The sequence below is a fragment of the Oncorhynchus nerka genome, linkage group LG22 (genome assembly GCF_034236695.1).
Source record: "Oncorhynchus nerka isolate Pitt River linkage group LG22, Oner_Uvic_2.0, whole genome shotgun sequence".
NCBI classification, from domain to species: Eukaryota; Metazoa; Chordata; class Actinopteri; order Salmoniformes; family Salmonidae; genus Oncorhynchus; species Oncorhynchus nerka.
In genome coordinates, this window is record NC_088417.1 from 87,332,038 (window position 1) to 87,352,528 (window position 20,491).

A 20,491-nucleotide genomic window follows, 5' to 3' on the forward strand; every position below is an offset into this window, starting at 1 on the left:
GCTTGATGAGTCCACCAAAACATGTGAAAAGAAGTCAGAGTACGTTGCTACCATAACAATACAGCTCTAATGATTCTTTAATTCTCGATAAGCATCTCCCATAGCATGTGTTAGATGTTTTCCTCAATCTCATGGCTTTCAGTTGTACACGTGCCATTAAACAATAACAACAGAGACCATTAGTGACTATCTTAATAGATTCCAAGTTTGTCGTTGTTTCTAAGAAGCCCGATTAGCCATGATCTAACTCTAGGAGCATGAATGATGTGAAGGTTCATTGAGGCGGACAGGGTACAATAGACAGAGCTATGTCTGTAGCACAGGGCTCAGCACAAATTTCAGGGTCTGCTGGATTATCCCCTGTAAAATACGATGATATTATCAGGCCTGTCCAGTCATCCCCATGTGTAGTCTCAGCTACAGGTGTGATTAAGGATGAAGACTGGTTGTATGGCCTAGGCTCGTTTTTATCCTGTCTGAAGTTCTCTTTTTCAAAACATTAATAAAGTGATGGTCATTTGATTAGAACAGTTGAGAAGTTGTTTTTTGTGCCTTTAGGTTTTATCCCTTCTGTGGCAAGCGTCACTTTTAAAAACGGACCTCTGTTTCCACAGCAATGTTTGTTGTGTGTTTGACTAAACTGTTTTGAGAAACAGCTCAGCGGTTCACTGTAGGCTATATATCCCTCTGGTGGAACGCAAACTAGAAAATCATTTTCCACATCCTTGTTCCGAGAGGTGGATTAAGTAGTTGTAATACTGTTTGATTTCAGACTAGCGCCAGAGCCTGACCTCTTTCTCTCTCTCTCTTTCCCTCTCTGTCTCAATCTCTCTATCTTTTCACTCTCACATTGTCTCTCCCATCTCTCCGCTTCTCTCTCCCTGTCTCTCACACCACACTCATTCTCTCTTTCCATCTCTCCCTCCATCAGTGCGGTGCTGCTGCTCAGTCAGAAGCAGTCTTTGGAGGAGCTGAGGCAAACGGTCCAGTTGTTACGCTGCACAGAAGCCAAGCTGGGCGCCCAGAAGGACCTGCTAGACCACAAGATGCAGGAGAACGAGGGCAAGGAGCCTCCCCCCATGGTTAACTACGAGGACGACGCGCGCTCCGTCAACTCCATGGTGAGTGAGTGGTTATTGTTGTGGAGTTGACCGTTGTTGGTTTTTGATAGGAAGGACTTACTTGTCAAGTCGGAATCCAATCTGATATGTGATTGTGAACCATGGTGGAACGGAGGACATCAGTGTGGATTCAGGGATATTACTTCCTTTGTAATCAGAAGGAATGCAGCACTTTCCACTCAGCCTGTCCTACTATGAACTCCTCTTTCTTTGTCTCTGACCTTTTCAGAGATACTGTATAGGGTTTGTTGATTAAAAATGTAGCTTGATGATTTTGTTAGCCCTAGATACTTTTGCGGCTGATATTTACTTCTATACACATACTGGTACTGTGTCAGTTTACTGCTTACTATTCATTGAATAGTTATAGGCCAGAATGTTTTTGTCTTCTGCTGTCTCCATGAACATACTCATTCAGGCAAATCAGTTGTTTTTTTTTTAATCTAAAGGATGCTGTTGTGCTGAATCTTTGAACTTTCATTAAAACTTTAAAAAAAATAAAAACAACTTTTCTCATCAAATGTCACTGAAATGTCAATCTAAAAGCATTTTGTTGACTGCAGTATGTGGTAGATGATATGGTGGTGCTGTTGAGCCTCCTTTCAACTCTAGCTCTCTCTGCAGAGAGTTGGATGAGCAGAGGAGGGCAGTGTAAGCACATTGCCATAGCTATAAACCTCTATACACTATAGTATACTGTATTCGGCTTGCTCAACTGTTTATTCTCAACAGATTTTCAACCATATGTCTGTATTTTCAGGACAAAGGCAAAGACAGGACATCAAAGTTTGACACCTTACGTCATTCCTTAGCCGGCATCCTCCGCTCTCCCAAATCAGTCCTTGGCTCATCATCGGTAAGTTCTGAAGTCTGTTAAAAAAACAGATTTTAAAAGTTTTGTGTTCTTGTGTAGTGAGTGTGGAAACTAACCTGTGTGTTAGCAATTGATGTTCTTCATTAACACAGACCCCAAAACAAATCAGGGGAGAAAAATGGGTTTATTTGAGAAGGACAAATCAAGATGTTATGCTGGTAGGTAGATGTTCAGTCTCCTCTGTCCTCAGCATTTCTCCACAGAACAAAGGAACAGGATGCCATTTATAACCCCCCACCCTAGCCTGGGGTTTACTAATCATAAGTCCTTGCAGTACCACTGGGCCAATGGCCAAATAACCAGTATCCTGCTCCCAACTCAATGTACAGACCAATGACAACATGGTACACGTAGCTCTGAGTTCAGGAGTGACATTCCACAGATTCTAAACAGCTGTTGAACTGAAACCCAACTCCTATTTACATTGACAATTCCCTATTGACCATTAATTCTAGTACTCTCATCCTCTGCATTGTGTATTTATCTTCAAAATATTCTTATATGTGTATCATCCAAATGATGCCTTTGATCTGAGTGGAGTGACAGATCTTATAGCTCTCTTGATTAGAAATTGAACAGGAATTGATTATTGATCCCTAACTTTCATTTTCAAATCATCGTCATATCATTCCATTGTGCGTATCCAGCAGTTTTTCGACGTGATCCCAACTAGTGAGAAGCCCCTGGGGGACCAGGAGTGGTACCACGGGGCCATCCCCAGGACCGAGGCCCAGGAGCTGCTCAAAGAGCAGGGAGACTTCCTGGTCCGGGAGAGCCACGGCAAGCCTGGCGAGTACGTCCTGTCTGTCTTCTCAGAGGGACAGCGGAGACACTTCATCATCCAGTTTGCAGACGTGAGTTCTACTTGTTCAGTTCTGAATAAACTAAAGGCGTTTCTTAGCCTGGTCCAATATCTTTTTGAGTCATGTTTGGCATGACAAGGAATTGACATGATGGCACAAACTGATCTGAGACCAGGCTAGGTGTTTGTCTCACTGCAGAGCCACTAGGTTTCAGCAGTAAACGAGACAAAATATAAAGGTGTAGTCAGGTATATTTGATGTGATGTGCGTCAGCCAATGGTTGCTTTGTGTCTGTTACTAAGACACAGAGACGAGAGATCACAGGCACCTTGGTGGAAACGGAAATTAATTGGCAAGGAATTGAGTTGAGTTTATTTTGTTTTTACAGGGACAGTGCACATTAATCAACGTTTCAGTAAAAGTGCCGGTTTTAGCCAGCCGGCTAATTTTCAACCACAGTCCCTGGGCAGGTTATTAAAAACAATTACAATATAGATAATAGCAACATAGGACAAGCAAGACGTCGCATACAGACAGAGCAACATAGAACAAAAAGCAGCAAGACAAAATTCATAAATTCTATGGTTGATGCGTTTTTAATTTAATTTGTTCAGATGACGGCTAATCGTGATTGCTTGTAAAGTTGTTTCCGTAACACAAAAGATGATGATTCGAAAAGCTTCCAACTCAACTTTGTAATGAATCAATCCCATGCTCTCTGCCTCCTCTTTGTCCACAGAACCAGTATCGTTTTGAAGGCACTGGCTTCCCGACCATTCCTCAGTTAATTGAACACCATTACACTTCAAAGCAAGTTATTACCAAGAAGTCTGGGGTGGTGCTTTTAAACCCAGTCATCAAGGTAAAATATTTCCTCTCCTATCTTTGTTCATACACCCTGTGATTCAGATCTAAAGTCAATGAGTGGTCTCACAACAGGGGTGGGAATGTAATTATTGCTAAAGCCATCAAGCTGTCATGGAGGCCTTTAATCACACTGTGAAACTCATCAATATGCTTAGGTTGTACATTATCTTGTGGTGTTTGTGGCAGGAGGCTAATAGATGGCCATGAATAAGCCCTTTTGACATCAACTAAATATTTTAGTTTGAATCAGTAAAGTGCTGTGATCACAGTTGAACAACTTTTTGTTGGAAGTTCTAACTACACTCTTCTTCTTTTTTTTTTAAATCAAACATTAAAAAAAATCTCAAAAGTATTAGAATAGAGCTTCTCAGACAGTTACAATACCAGTTACAATACCAGGTTGTTCTCTTTGGAATGACAGTGATCATACTGTGCTCCAGAAGACACCTTGCTATTTTACCCATTGACGATGGTAGTGATGGGGGAAAAATATGTACAGTAAAATATCAGGTTATTATTTTTGACAACCTGTATCATTTTGACAATATCGCAATATAATTTTTGCGCTAGTTGGCTGTACCTGCACCAGAACTCCAGTATGTTCTCCATATTCTATTTAAATAAGGATCCAATTTGCTTTCAACACTTTTTTTCCCATTACTGATCAAAACTTGTTTTCTCATGGCTCTCATCCCTCAGCAGCAGACATGTGATGAGTGATGTGATTGGTACGTCGAATCGCAATGAAATCACAGTATTGTATCGCAATACATATAGAATCGTGAGAATCGCAATACATATCGTATCAGCACCTAAGTATCTTGATAATATCGTATTGTGAGGTCCCTGGCCTAATTGACAGTATTAACTCTTGGTTTCCAGACCTGTATGGTGTTTTTCAGGACACATTTCTCATGTATAATAGTGCAAATGTCTTTTTAATATCCGCTCTGTGTTGCAAAAATAGGCCAACACTGTCAATAGCCAGGTTTAATCATAGAGAAGACCTCGAGTCCTCCTCAGCTAGCCCGCTGGTGATGAACATAATGGTGTTTTAATTGCCTCAGCCATCACCAACACGGGGCTAATGGTTGTTGTCATTACTACTGCAATGGATCTGCTGAAGCCTGGGAATAATAAGTGTTTTTAAATGGTCTTTCTTCAAGCACTTCATGGCAAAGCGGTGAAATTTGACCATTAGGCACCACCTCACTCTTGGAAGAATGCGATTTGGATTTGATCATTGTGTTATTGGATGAGACATTGGAATGTTTTGTTGAGCTGGGCCAAAGATGGAAAGACTTCTCTGATGTTTTTGAGGCATCCAGGTTTTTTGTGGTAGATTTTTTTTTTTGTAATTGTGCCTCGGATTATAGTAATTCTGAATATAAAGTAGTCGGTCGGTGCTCCAATGTTACACGGTAGCTTTGTATGGTTTTCATTGTACTGTTTGTGCATGTTCTGTGTCTTGTGTTTACAATTGCCTATCTTTTGTAGGATAAAAAATGGATACTCAACCATGAGGATGTTACTCTTGGAGAGCTTCTTGGCAAAGTGAGTGATTTTAGATATCCTTTTCATTTTCACCACATCTGTAGGACAGATATTATCTTGGATTAGTTTTGACATTCATCATCATTGATGTCAATATATGTTTGATTAAACCAACTTCTGTTACTGTATCTCTGTTTTTCTTTGTTCTTAGGGCAACTTTGGTGAGGTATTCAAAGGAACATTGCGGGACAAGACTCCTGTGGCAGTCAAAACATGTAAAGAGGATCTTCCACAGGAGCTGAAGATTAAGTTCCTATCAGAAGCCAGGTTAGACGACAAAATCTCATTTTTATTTGTCACATGCGCCGAATGTCCTAGTTCATATCATGCCAGGTGAGAGGTTCACATGTCCCAGTTCCGATCAGAAGATGAAAATGTCTGCTGTCAATTAATTGCAGGTCCCATCGAGTACCTTGAAACGTCTGTTCACTCATCTCAACAGCACACCAGCCTGCATACCACTGCTGGCTTGCTTCTGAAGCTAAGCAGGGTTGGTCCTGGTCAGTCCCTGGATGGGAGACCAGATGCTGCTGGAAGTGGTGTCCTCTGGTCTAAAAAAAAATATCCCAATGCCCCAGGGCAGTGATTGGGGACACTACCCTGTGTAGGGTGCTGTCTTTCAGATGGGACGTTAAACAGGTGTCCTGACTCTCTGAGGTCATTAAAGATTCCATGGCACTTATCGTAAGAGTAGGGGTGTTCACCCCGGTGTCCTGGCTAAATTCCCAATCTGGCCCTCAAACCATCATGGTCACCTAATAATCCCCAGTTTACAATTGGCTCATTCGCCCCCCTCTCCCCTGCAACTATTCCCAGGTTGTTGCTATAAATGAGAACGTGTTCTCAGTCAATTTACCTGGTAAAATAACGAATAAATAAAAATAAAATCAAACATTATTTTACTTCACACGCTTTTAATCTAGTGTTTAGAGATTTGACAGTTATGTAATTATCTCATACTGGTACTTGTTTCTTCAGGATCCTCAAGCAATATGACCACGCAAACATTGTGAAGCTGATAGGCGTTTGCACACAACGACAGCCTATTTACATTGTGATGGAGCTAGTGTCAGGTAAGTCCTGTAGCATAACTTTTTAGGACTCGATATTAGTGTGCAATTTCCAAAGTAAATTGTGTTTACAACACAGTTACAAATGTGAATATACATTTTATATCCTATTTGAAGGAGGGGACTTCTTGTCGTATCTACGGAAGAAGAAGGAAGACCTAAAGATCAAACAGCTGGTGAAGTTTTCCTTAGATGCTGCTGCAGGAATGGCTTACCTTGAGCTCAAAAACTGTATCCACAGGTATGGAGATCTTCGCCTGTTTTAGCGTTGTCAACATCAATCTGGAATATTGTATGTTTATTATTCTCCATAGAGTATTCCAACTAGGGATAGGAGACATAGACAAAATATCATATCACAACATTTCTTCACATTTGTGAATATTAAAAGTTCTAAATATACTTGGAGTAGTTTATAACCCTAGGGTGGCAACACAGCAATTGTAAGTGATTTCAATGGGGCTTTCATCATTCTCCATATACAGTTCAATCCAACTTTAAACAAAAATTATCATTTTCACACATTGCCACACAGGTCTGCATGAAATGGGCAAAAATTAGTTTTCTAGTTGGAATATAGTGGGCAGCACCTTGAATACGTTGTTTGACATGAGAAGGAATGAATAAACCAGGGATGAATTATTGAGAGGGAAGGAACCAAAGTGTTTCCAGGGAACCCTAATTAGATGTTACATTACATGTTTTCTGTCCTCATGTAGCTAGCTAACATATTCATGCTTCGCTTATAGAGATAAATAGTAATGGCATCTTTTTGTAGGCCCTAACTCAACCATGGCTCGTTGGTCAAAGCCTATGGGGAAATTAATGGAGTTTTTGGAAGTTTTTTGAATAAATAGGGGTGTGAACGCTAAAACGTTTAAACAAAGTTGGGATCCTTAGTGTTAAGAAAAATCCCTAACTGAAAACAATGTTGTTTTTTTCACTTAATTAAAATCACAGTTCAGTTATCACAAAACATTATTTTCTTGTTATAGCCAATAGGCTATAAAGTCCTGGGGAAGTTGTGTAATTCAAATTAAACCAGAGAGGAAGAGACTTCTTGGGTGTATTTGCAAGGCATGTAGTAAAACAAGACATTGCGAGATGCAGATTACCAAAACATATGAGTACGCTTCTGCCTTCTTCTGCCTCTCTCCTTTACTCTGGCTTGCCTGCTCTGTCTCAACGCTAAGGCTGAAAGTGTGTGTTCAGCGGTCATACATATTTAATAGGACCGTTATTCAGCATTGTAAATTGATGTGGAATTTTCCGAAAAGTCAGCTGAATTTTTGTTATCGTGTTAAAGGAAAACCCGATGTTAGAAATTGCAATTTAAACGTTAAGCAAAATTGTCCCTTTGTCACACCTCTAGTGGTAAACACAGGCTTATGAGATATACGTTTTGTTCTATGAGTTCATCTTCATCAGCTAACGTCAATTTATGTGAATTTTGAAGCATTTATGTTCTCAAAAATGCACACCAACGCTTCATAATTCATAAATGTCATGTTAACCTCAGACCTTATTTTGGGGTTTATCCAAAAACCCTATTCTTTGCCCATAGGGATGGCTGAATGAACCAGAGGAAATTTATTTCCGGGTTTTTGGACTAAAAGCTGGCGAACTCTATTCCTCTCTGATTTAGACGATGCCGTTGCACAAACAACATGCTTGTCTAGACCTACACCAGCACTGGTACCAAAGTTTGATAACTAAACCAAGATAGACCACAGCCCGTTGTTTCAAATGGGAACACATGAGTCATAGTGGGCAGAACAAGCAAGGAGCTGGGCCGAACCAAGCACGAACATGCAAGATCCGATTGGCTCAGCGTAGCAAACATTTGCATATTTACTTTAGGGAACGCCTACTCTGTAGAACGCGTGTGCAACTCAATTAGCCATGCACTCCTTCTAAACTTTAGTCCACTCTGTTCGTAACAGATTATAGTTTTGGGAACAGAACTTGGTTGAGATCAAATGTTTAATCGAAATCCATCTTGTTCCAGCTTCTCCCACTGCCTGACACTTGGCTTCGTGGAAACGCTAAGCGGATACATACACATCCGGTGAAATATCTGTCTACCATGCTATATTAGCTAGCTACGTTTGCTGAAGTACATTTAGCAAGCTAGCTAGCAAGCCAGCTAATGAACAATTAGCATTAGTGGCTAACACAATTGATTTTATCCACAAGGCACAACTTGCTAAGAAAAGACAAACTAGCAGACGGTAGTTTGCAGACAGTAAGGTACACAAATGAATAATGTAACTCTAGAAAGCTTGTGGAAATCAGCACTGTTGTCATCTTGTTGCGTCTATCTGAACATGCAGAGTGAATGGTGAGAAAGTGCTTGTGACTCCGTGGTTGAGCAACCACATGCTCTCCCTGAGTGACGGGGCAGGGCTTGGTGTGGGAAGCAGGAGGACGGGTAGAAAAGAAGACTCAAGTAGCAAACGGAGTAAAATATCACATTTAACAAATTAAACACTGAAATACCCTTATAGATGGTAAAGTAAAAGCTCAAACCAGTCCATGCATTAAGACTGGTATGTAGTAAAATACGATATACAGCCCTATCTGTCTATTGTTCAAGAGATTGCTCATGCTTTGAATATAATTTCAGTTCTTATTTTTACTTCTATATATGATACACGACTTCATACATGAAACTGTTCTTAACCTAGCATGAAGCCTAGCTAGGCTGGTCTTCTTTTTTTTCACCTTTATTTATTTAACCTCTTGCCTCTACTTGGGACGCTTGCGTCCCAACTAGAGCTCTGGAAATGCAAATGTGCTACGCTAAATGCTAATAGTATTAGTTAAAACTCAAAAGTTCATTAATCAAATACACATGCAGGGTATCAAATTAAAGCTACACTCGTTGTGAATCCAGGCAACGAGTCAGATTTTTAAAATGCTTTTCGGCGACAGCATGAGAAGCTATTATCTGATAGCATGCACCAATACACTACAACACAAAAGCACAGCAGGGGACGTAAACAAAATAATTAGCATTTCGGCGTTACACAAACCGCACAATAAAATAGAAAACAGTCATTACCTTTCACCATCTTCTTTGTTGGCACTCCTAGATGTCCCATAAACACTATTGGGTCTTTATTTCGATTAAATCGGGCCATATAAAGCCAAGATATCGTTATATGTAGACTGTGTGATAAACGAAAAAACAGCGATTTCACAACGTAACGTCATTTTTTAAAATTCAAAAAGTAGACGATAAACTTTCACAAAACACTTCGAAATACGTTTGTAATGCTACTTTAGGTATTAGTAAACGTTAATAAGCGATAAAAATCATCCATAGGCGATGTCAAAATCATTAGCTGTCGTCTTGGAAAAAATTTCACGAGAGAGCTCTTCCGGAATGATCTGGGCGGAGACCGGAGGTAAGTGGTGCCCCTGTTTCGGTTCAACCAAGAATCAAAGAGGATTCAATTCACAAGACTCTAGACAACATGGGGATGCTGTGGGAGTTGAATGCTCGGTCTTATCTAATTCGGCTCACTGTTAACAATTGCTGGAAGTGGCGCAAGGATATTTATTTCCATTTTCTGTGATCAGGTTTTCCTGCGCTTTCCGATGTAACGCACGTTATGTAATAGCCACAGTCGTGATTTAACCAGTTTTAAAAACGTCCGAGGGTTTCCTATCCACACATTCTAACCATATGAACGTACTATATTCCTGGCATGAGTAGCAGGGCGCTGAAATGTTGCGCGATTTTTAACAAAATGTTCAAAAAAGTAGAGGGTAGGAGCAACTAGTTAACCAGGTAGGCAAGTTGAGAACAAGTTCTCATTTACAATTGCGACCTGGCCAAGATAAACCAAAGCAGTTCAACACATACAACGACACAGAGTTACACATGGAGTAAACAAACATACAGTCGAAACAAGTATATATACGATGTGAGAAAAGGGAGGTAAAGGCAAAACAAAGGCCATGGTGGCAAAGTAAATACAATGTAGCAAGTAAAACACTGGAATGGTAGATTTGCAGTGGAAGAATGTGCAAAGGAGCAAAATAAATAAAATAGGGAAAGAGGTAGTTGTTAGGGCTAAATTATAGATGGGCTATGTACAGGTGCAGCAATCTGTGAGCTGCTCTGACAGCTGGTGCTTAAAGCTAGTGAGGGAGATAAGTGTTTCAGAGATTTTTGTAGTTTGTTCCAGTCATTGGCAGCAGAGAACTGGAAGGAGAGGCGGCCAAAAGAAATAATTGGTTTTGGGGGTGACCAGAGAGATATACCTGCTGGAGCGCGTGCTACAGGTGGGTGATGCTATGGTGACCAGCGAGCTGAGATAAGGGGGGACTTTACCTTGCAGGGTCTTGTAGATGACCTGAAGCCAGTGGGTTTGGTGACGAGTATGAAGCGAGGGCCAACCAACGAGAGCATACAGGTCGCAATGGTGGGTAGTATATGTGGCTTTGGTGACAAAACTGATGGCACTGTGATAGACTGCATCCAATTTGTTGAGTAGGGTATTGGAGGCTATTTTGTAAATGACATCACCGAAGTCGAGGATTGGTAGGATGGTCAGTTTTACAAGGGTATGTTTGGCAGCATGAGTGAAGGATGCTTTGTTGCGAAATAGGAAGCCAATTCTAGATTTAACTTTGGATTGGAGATGTTTGATGTGGGTCTGGAAGGAGAGTTTACAGTCTAACCAGACACCTAGGTATTTGTAGTTGTTCACGTATTCTAGTTCAGAACCGTCCAGAGTTGTGATGTTGGACAGGAGGGCAGGTGCAGGCAGCGATCGGTTGAAGAGCATGCATTTAGTTTTACTTGTATTTAAGAGCAATTGGAGGCCACGGAAGGAGAGTTGTATGGCATTGAAGCTTGCCTGGAAGGTTGTTAACACAATGTCCAAAGAAGGGCCAGAAGTATACAGAATGGTGTCGTCTGCGTAGAGGTGGATCAGAGACTCACCAGCAGCAAGAGCAACATCATTTATGTATACAGAGAAGAGAGTCGGTCCAAGAATTGAACCCGGTGGCACCCCCATAGAGACTGCCAGAGGTCCGGACAACAGATTTGACACACTGAACTTTACCAGAGAAGTAGTTGGTGAACCAGGCGAGGCAATCATTTGAGAAACCAAGGCTGTCGAGTCTGCCGATGAGGATGTGGTGATTGACAGAGTCGAAAGCCTTGGCCAGATCAATGAATACGGCTGCACAGTAATGTTTCTTATCGTTGGCGGTTAAGATATCGTTTAGGACCTTGAGCGTGGCTGAGGTGCACCCATGACCAGCTCTGAAACCAGATTGCATAGCAGAGAGGTTACGGTGAGATTCGAAATGGTCGGTAATCTGTTTGTTGACTTGGCTTTCGAAGACCTTAGAAAGGCAGGGTAGGATAGATATAGGTTTGTAGCAGTTTGGGTCAAGAGTGTCCCCCCATGGCTCACGTCAACACCATTATCCCAGAATCCCTAGACCCACTCCAATTTGCATACCGCCCCACAGATGATGCAATCTCTATTGCACTACACACTGCCCTTTCCCACCTGGACAAAAGGAACACCTACGTGAGAATGCTATTCATTAAATACAGCTCAGCTTTCAACACCATAGTGCCCTTAAAGCTCATCACAAAGCTAAGGACCCTGGGACTAAATACCTCCCTCTGCAACTGGATCCTGGACTTCCTGACGGGCCGCCCCCAGATGGTAAGGATAGGTAACAACACATCTGCCATGCTGATCCTCAACACGGGGGCCCCTTAGGGGTGCGTGCTCAGTCCTCTCCTGTTTACCCATGACTGCATGGCCAAGCACGACTCCAACACCATCATTTAAGTTTACCGATGACACAACAGTAGGCCTGATCACCGACAAAGATGAGACGGCCTGAAGGGAGGAGGTCAGAGACCTGGCAGTCTGGTGCCAGGATAACAACCGCTCCCTCAACGTCATCAAGACAAAGGAGATGATTGTGAACTACAGGAAAAGGAGGACCGAGCACGCCCCCATTCTCATCAACAGGCTGTATTGGAGCAGGTTGAGAGCTTCAAGTTCCTTGGTGTCCACATCACCAACAAACTAGAATGGTCCAAACATACCAAGACAGTTGTGAAGAGGGCACGACAACTCATATTCCCCCTCAGGAGACTGAAAAGATTTGGCATGGGTCCTCAGATCCACAAAAGGTTCTACAGCTGCACCATCGAGAGCATGGTTGCATCACTGCCTGGTATGGCAACTGCTCGGCCTCCGACCGCAAGGCACTACAAAGGGTAGTGACTTCGGCCCAGTACATCACTGGGGCCAAGCTTCCTGCCATCCAGGACCTTTATACCAGGCGGTGTCAGAGGAAGGCCCTAAAAATTGTAAAAAACTCCAGCCACCCTAGTCAGACTGTTCTCTCTGCTACCGCACGGCAAGCGGTACCGGAGTCTAGGTCCAAAAGGCTTCTTAACAGCTTCTACCACCAAGCCATAAGACTCTTAAACATCTAATCAAATGGCTACCCGGACAATTTGCATTGTCCCCCCACCCCCATTTTATGCTGCTGCTACTCTGTTTAGCTACATTTACATTTACATTTAAGTCATTTAGCAGACGCTCTTATCCAGAGCGGCTTACAAATTGGTGAATTCACCTTATCTATGCATTTTGTCACTTTACCTCTACCTACATGTACATATTACCTCAATTCCCTTGACTGCCCCCGCACATTGACTCTGTACCGGTACCCCCTGTATATAGCCTCGCTACTGTTATTTTTTTGTTGCTCTTTAATATATATATATATATATATTATTTTATTTATTTATTATTCAGTTTATTTTAGTAAATCATTACGTTTATTTTTTCTTAAGTGCATTGTTGGTTAGGGACTTGTAAGTAAGGTCTACACCTGTTGTATCCGGTGCATGTGACAAATAAAATTAGATTTGATTTACAAATCTAACTGAATTTAAACCCCATGAAATGTCTTCCCCTCTGTAATGCCAGGAGGCCCCCTAAAGTAAGATATGTGAGAGAACAACATGTATCTCTCTCTGCTTAATGTAGTTTACAATACTGTCACCTTTGATGGTAACACACCAAGCCCTGAGCCATATCGCTCTATCCTGGCCAATTTGAGATTGTGTTTTCAGGTCAAAACTAGTTTCTCCAGCAATCCAGACAGTTGCAAGAAGAGAGAGAGAGGTGCTGCAGCTGCAATCAGTCTTACATTTATCTCAGCACAGCGGGGCTATCAAATCATCTCCGGTGCATTGCTCTTACTTATCTCACCGGGGCCAGTCTCCCTGAGTGACAGCCTAATTTAGCCCAACTCTGTGGCTCGGTGCCGGCAGTCAGCAGAAATGACAGGAGAAGCGCTTTGAAAAATACAGGCGTAGCTGTAGGCCTCTTCTCACAGAGGGGCTGCAGATGAGTGCTATGAAATTGAAATGGGAGGGATGCAGGGCGCAATCTGTCCTGCGAGTGTGTACGCATGGATGTCGCACCCACGCATATACGGGGCATACACATTTTCACACACAACCCTGTAGTGTACACACACACACATTGTACCGGGTCATCCCAGCCACCTGCAGCAGGGCCAACCAAATCTGGTGGATTACTTTTCTCTCTGCAAAGTAGAAATGTTCACATGATCAGATTAGACAGTATGGTGACCTTAACATGGACAGTGGTAGTGGAGCTCCCCAACTGTTACAAATCTGGTTGGTTTTAGGTGTCCTGATTGCTTACTATTTCAGTAATTTATTTCATGGCATATTGTTAATATGAAAATGTTAATGTCCATGATGAGTATTCCTGTCGGCCAATATGGCTAGCATCTGTCATAAACAGTCTCTCTCTCTACCACTAAATTTAACTCTACCTACATCTACATATCACCTCAATTACCTGGACTAACCGGTGCCTCCGCACATTGACTCCCTACCGGTACCCCCTGTATATAGCCTCGCTATTGTTATTTTATTGCTGCTCTTGAATTATTTGTAACTTGTATTTTTTACTTAACACTTATTTTTCTTAAAACTGCGTTGTTGGTTAAAGGCATGTAAGTAAGCATTTCACTGTGAGGTCTACACATTTGTATTTGGCGCATTCACAAGTAAACATTTGTTGGATGAGGATGGAGGGAGAGTGGAAGTGAAATTATATTATTATTGGGGCAGCAGGGTAGCCTAGTGGTTCGAGTGTTGGACTAGTAACCGGAAGGTTGCAAGTTCAAACCCCCGAGCTGACAAGGTACAAACTGTCGTTCTGCCCCTGAACTGTTCCTAGGCCATCATTGAAAATAAGAATTAGTTCTTAACTGACTTGCCTAATTAAATAAAGGTTAAATAAATAAATCCCTCTCCCTTTAGGGATCTGGCGGCTAGAAATTGTCTGGTGGGAGAGAGCAACCTGCTGAAGATCAGCGACTTTGGGATGTCAAGACAAGAGGACGATGGGATCTACTCGTCGTCTGGCCTCAAACAGATCCCCATCAAGTGGACGGCTCCAGAGGCTTTGAATTATGGTAAACTGGAGGGCCTTTCTTTTTCACCCATTTCTTTAAATAGATTTATAGGTTAACAGCCTTACCCCTCAAAGGGTACCTATTGTAGAAATAACTCAATAACGATGTTCTTTTGGGAGTATATGATTTGTAGCTCTGCAGGAGGTACCATAGTTTGATCAATTCTTCTTGATGACACAGCATTTCTTCTTCAATACTTGATGGCTGAGACAGTGGGGTTGTGTTTGGTCGTTGTTCCAGGGAGATACAGCTCGGAGAGTGATGTGTGGAGTTTTGGCATCCTCCTATGGGAAACGTTTAGTCTAGGAGTGTGTCCTTACCCAGGGATGACCAACCAGCAGGCCAGAGAGCAAGTGGAGAAAGGTAAGAAGACATCCCTCCAAGGATTCAGTGTTGTGTTGATCTCCCTAATTTGCCAGAATATCTCTATTAGCCTGATCTGTTTGTGCTTTAGTCAACTCCTCTGTTGCTTATTGTCAGGCCAGTAGACAGAGGTGTCTGTTCTCCAGTATTTTTTTTTACCTCTTGACAAGATAATTCATAAGTGAACCCTCCCTCAGTCATCAACAGATTGTACCTTACGATTTTTCCTGTTGTGAGGGTCTTGCTAATGATATAAGGCGGCACAACGCTACACAGCCAAAATGTGTGGATTATGCTATTTCAGCCACACACGTTGCTGACAGGTGTATCAAATTGAGCACACAGCCATGTAATCTCCATAGACAAACATTGACAGTAGAATGGCCTTACTGAGGAGCTCACCTTTACAACAAGTCAGTTTGTCAAATTTCTGCCCTGCTAGAGCTGCCCTGGTCAACTGTAAGTGCTGTTATTGTGAAGTGGAAACAGAACGGGATCACCTAGCGCGTAAAAATCAATCTGTCCTCGGTTGCAACACTCACTACCGAGTTCCAAACTGCCTGTGGAAGTAACGTCAGCACAAGAACTGTTCGTCTGGAGAGAACTCAAAGGATTACTTTAAGGGAGCTGTCTGTCTGTTATTTTACATTGGAGTTGGCCCTATAGAGACAATTACTTGAACTACAAGAAGTCATGAAGAGAACTGCGTTGGATGGTCATTTTTTTCTCTAAACTTATACCCCTGATTATACTGCCTCGATCCATCCTAGGAAATTAAATGTAATTTTCCCTCTGTGTCTGTCTTTCCCCCCCATCTTAGATTACAGAATGTCCTGTCCAGCAAAGTGCCCTGAGGAGATTTACAAAGTCATGCAGAAGTGCTGGGAGTACAAACCTGAAAATCGGCCAAAGTTTGCCGACCTTCAGAAAGAACTGGCCTCGATCAAGAAGAAATAGCAACCTGGTAGGGGAAGGTGGACCAGGTCATGACCCCCTTACAACCTGAGAGAAACACCACAGAACGTTACAGCCTTGATGCTACTTGTCGTGATTGTACTCACGGTGTATACTTTGTCACAAAATCACTGTGTTATGTGCCTAGGCAACTGTTTTGAGCCATTATCAAGGAGAGAGATCTCTGCTTAGCTTGGATCATTGTCAAAATATGACAGTATTATTATTTTTTAAACCTGGTGTTCTTTTATTTCTGTTCCTTTCTCTTACTGAACCGCTGCAACTAAAGGTGTTTTGAGACATAACCACACAAACATGTGTACAATTCATCATGCTCCATTGCACATATGACTTCTGTCGTTTTGCTATTGGTCATCACTCGGGCATAGCCACGATAATGAGAAATGTCACAATTTCTAGTTTTTTTTAGGGCCCTGAGTTTGGTCCTGTTAAGGTTAGATGAGTAATATGACTTGAAAATGCCAAGGAGTCTGGTGCTCCGTATAGCCGTGCAACATCTAAAAGAGACTGTCTAGATGCACTCCGTAGACAGATGGGGTTTGAGAACCAGTTCCTACCCAAGGACGTAACAGTTTATACCTAAGGGTATAGTGTCCTGTTTTTGTCCCGAGCTTGACTTTTCCACATTCAGCAAGAACTATTTTCTTCATGTGAATAATTTCTGTCCAAAGATTTCCTAAAGTATTCTCTTCATGCCCACTATTTAATGTAGAAAACCTTTGAGTTTAACATACAAGGATAAGTGCAATTTGTGACACCCCTTTCCTATAATTGTTTGGGCTTTGTTGCAGTAAGGCCATTTATTTAGAATTAATATAATTTGACTTATAATTCTTAAATGTTTCAGACCCTCCAGAATGCTGATTATTTTCTACATTTTAGTCTGTTACAAGCTCAATACTCATAATTTGACAATTAGAATGTACCATAACTGTACTATCTGACTTGAAATGTGAATTTAGCATTTTCTGTCAAAAACAGTTCTCTTTTACATAGCTACGAGAATTTTAAGGAGCTCCATTTTTCATGCATTCATTTTTGTGGTATTTTTTTACTTCAATTTTTTTTAAATAAAACTACTGTTCTAAATTGTTGAGACAATTGAACAGTGATAGCAATGAACAGTGAACTTGTTTTCATTAAGTATACTTAGGGCCAGGAGTTGTATCTAACCATGCGACATGACCAAGAGAGAACTCTGGGGCCTAGTCTATACCTATGGTCTTGTTTTCCTGGCAAGGTAATTCTCCGTTCCTTAATATAGTATATTCGCTATTCCAGCCACTCCTGTATGATGTCATTTCTCTGAGGGTGCCATGTTGTTTCTATGTCAACCAGGCTCCTTGCCATTTGTGCTGACAGCCCAAGCGTGTCTTCAAAAGCATCTTCTGTGAAGTAACACGTCACATCCATCCATCAGTTTCACTCCTATTAGAATGATGGAACTCTTGTCTTTCAAAAAACATTCCTCCTGTATTTTGTAAATACTTGTAGATGCTATAACTTTTATTTTATGCAAATGTAGGTCACGTTTTGTGTGTATCTCTATTGGAAGTGTTTCTTCCAATGATGTATTCGATAAAGAAAACATTGTCTGTTTTTGCTTCTGAATCTGCATGGATTGTTTGTACATTTTTAGTATATGTATAAAAGATTTTTGGAAAAATCCTCTTTCCTATCTATTATACAATGTCTCCTGCTCATCTATCCTGTATCCTCATCTTACTGTGTCACAAATTACACCCTATATAGTGCACTAATATGGCGAATAGGGTGTCATTTGAGACAGACTTTGGTTCGTTGACAGGAGTGACAGTTTTTTTCTTAATTTCTCCAGTCAAATGACCTCCTGATATTTAAAATGTTTTGCATTCCAGACAACCTAGCAAGAGAAAGGTGTAGAATGAATAGGTGAAGGGAGCTTACATCTTAACTACTGGTTGATGAGCACAAGATATTTCTGTTTAACACGTTTGAAAGGCATACACTTTTTTCAGTAACTTTTATTTATTTGAGACAATTAAATAGTATCATGAGTATTTTATATTAATTTGTCTCCTGTTAGTGTATTAAAATATTTGCCAGTAGTTTCTTTTTAAAGAATTTGTTCTATGGTTTAAAAATTTATATATTTGTATTCTTCTCATGCAAAGTGACCAAGTCTAGATTTCCCCATGAGTAGTTGAAAAATCTGCTCTACATTACTGGCCAATATATGATACAGACCATTAGTACACTTGTGTTGAATGGAATTGTCTTTCAGTTTGTCACTCATTTGTTTTTGAGTGAAAGTGTATTTAAGCTTCACAATTCAATGTGAAAGTATTGTGCTGCATTAACATTAGCATTCTGGTATGTACTCCAAGGCCAGCTTCACAGCATTTCAAGGTGCAGTCGCTTCGAAAATTTGACATTGTTACATTACAGCCTTATTGTATAATGGGTTAAATAAATCTCAATCTACACACAATAACCCACATTAACAAAGCGAAAACAGGTTTTTACATTTTTTTGCCAATTATAAACCTTATTACATAAGTATTCAGATCCTTTGTTATGAGACTTGAAATTGAGCTCAGGTGCATCCTGTTTCCATTGATGATCCTTGATTACTCTACAACTTGGGAGTCCACCTGTGGTCAATTCAATTGATTGGACATGACTTGGAAAGGCACACAACCGTATATAAGGTCCCACAGTTGACATAGCAAAAACCAAGCCATGAAGTCGAAGGAGTTGTCCGTAGAGCTCAGAGACAATCCTGTGTTGAGGCACAGATCTGGGGAAGAGTACCAAAACATATCTGCAGCATTAAAGGTTCCCAAGAACACAGTGGCCTCCATCATTCTTAAATGGGAGAAGTTTGGAACCACCACCACTCTTCCTAGAGCTGACTTCCCGGTCAAACCGAGCAATCAGAGAAGGGCCTTGGTCAGGGTGGTGATAACCCGATGGTCACTCTGACAGAGCTCCAGAGTCCCTCTGTGGAGATGGGAGAACCTTCCAGAAGTACAACCATCTCTAGCACTCCACAAGTCAAGGCTTCAATGGTAGTGGCCAGATGGAAGCCACTCCTCAGTAAAAAGCACATGACAGCCCACTTGGAGTTTGCAAAAGGCACCTAAAATATTCTTAGACCATGAGAAACACGAGTCTCTGGTCTGATGAAACAAAGACTGAACCTTTTGGTCTGAATGCCAAATGTCACGTCTGGAGGAAACCTGGCACGATCCCTACGGTGAAGCATAGTGGTGGCAGTATCATGCTGTGGGGATGTTTTTCAGCCGGCAGGGACTGAGAGACTAGTCAGGATCGAGGGAAAGGTGAACGGAGCAAAGTACAGAGAGAGATCCTTGATGATAACCTGCTCCAGAGTGCTCAGTAACTCAGACTGGGCCGAAGGTTCACCTTCCAACAGAACAACGACCCTAAGCACACAGCCAAGACAATGCAGGAGTGGCTTCAGAACAAGCCTCTGAATGTCCTTGAGTGGCCCAGCCAGAGTCCGGACTTGAACCTGATCAAACATCTCTCCTGAAAATAGCTGTGCAAGCAATGCTCCCCATCCAACCTGACAGAGCTTGAGAAAAATGGGAGATACTCCCCAAATACAGGTGTGCCAAGCTTGTCGCGACACTCAAGGCTGTAGTCGCTCCTAAAGGTGCTTCAAAGTACTGAACACTTATGTAAAGTTTATAAATTAGCAAATATTTCTAAAAACCTGTTTTTGCCTTGTCATTATGGGGTATTGTGTGTAGATTGTGGATTTAAAAAGCTGTAACGTAACAAACATGGGAAAAGTTAAGGGGTCTGAATACTTTCCAAATGCACTGTATGTGCATTACTGTGCTCTTTTCCTAAAGCATATTGTTATTTGATGTGTGTCAGACTAATTTAAAGAGCTGGGATATTTATTGCCACAACAGACCTTATTTTGATTGCACTTTTGGCCATGTTAAAAAGACACAGACACAATAGTACTGTTGTGTTTAGCCCAACATGCTTCCCTATGAATAAAGACCATATCTAAAGTAACAAGTGAACAATGCACTGGATTTGAATGAGTATCACATTGTTATAGTTAGCCCATATTATGTAATATGAATTACTGTAGCTAGTGTGGTTGTAATTGAAAAATGTCCTTGAATGTGTTTGCTATTACACACCTGTATGCCCCTTGTTAGATTTAGCTTTCACAATCATGTCCTGTCATTGTTTATACTGTGTACTTGCAATAAAAAAACATTCTTGACTCTTTGAATTCAACAGATCACGTTATTTCTGATTAATATACACCATTATCTTTGAAATCCTTATTCAGAATACATATTTGATGTTCTGCTTACATTG

General features: G+C 41.3%; 1 protein-coding gene across 7 annotated transcripts in view; it reads left to right on the top strand.

Moving 5' to 3' along the window:
• LOC115105935 (tyrosine-protein kinase Fer-like) overlaps window positions 1–20,394 on the top strand; it is a 56,277-nt gene extending 35,883 nt beyond the window's left edge. For 6 of the 7 annotated variants that reach the window (XM_065007535.1, XM_065007531.1, XM_065007534.1 and 3 more), the window contains 12 exons: window positions 1–39; window positions 932–1,121; window positions 1,882–1,977; window positions 2,643–2,849; window positions 3,538–3,660; window positions 5,163–5,219; window positions 5,371–5,486; window positions 6,198–6,292; window positions 6,407–6,530; window positions 14,649–14,803; window positions 15,044–15,166; window positions 15,987–20,394. The exon at window positions 1–39 is cut by the window's left edge and continues 84 nt beyond it. In XM_065007535.1, the coding sequence (XP_064863607.1) occupies window positions 1–39; window positions 932–1,121; window positions 1,882–1,977; window positions 2,643–2,849; window positions 3,538–3,660; window positions 5,163–5,219; window positions 5,371–5,486; window positions 6,198–6,292; window positions 6,407–6,530; window positions 14,649–14,803; window positions 15,044–15,166; window positions 15,987–16,123 (1,462 nt within the window). In that variant the 3' untranslated portion in view covers window positions 16,124–20,394. The remainder of the gene's footprint in view (window positions 40–931; window positions 1,122–1,881; window positions 1,978–2,642; window positions 2,850–3,537; window positions 3,661–5,162; window positions 5,220–5,370; window positions 5,487–6,197; window positions 6,293–6,406; window positions 6,531–14,648; window positions 14,804–15,043; window positions 15,167–15,986) is intronic. The other variant, XM_065007537.1, reaches the window with a different exon arrangement.
• The last annotated feature ends 97 nt before the right edge of the window (window positions 20,395–20,491 follow it).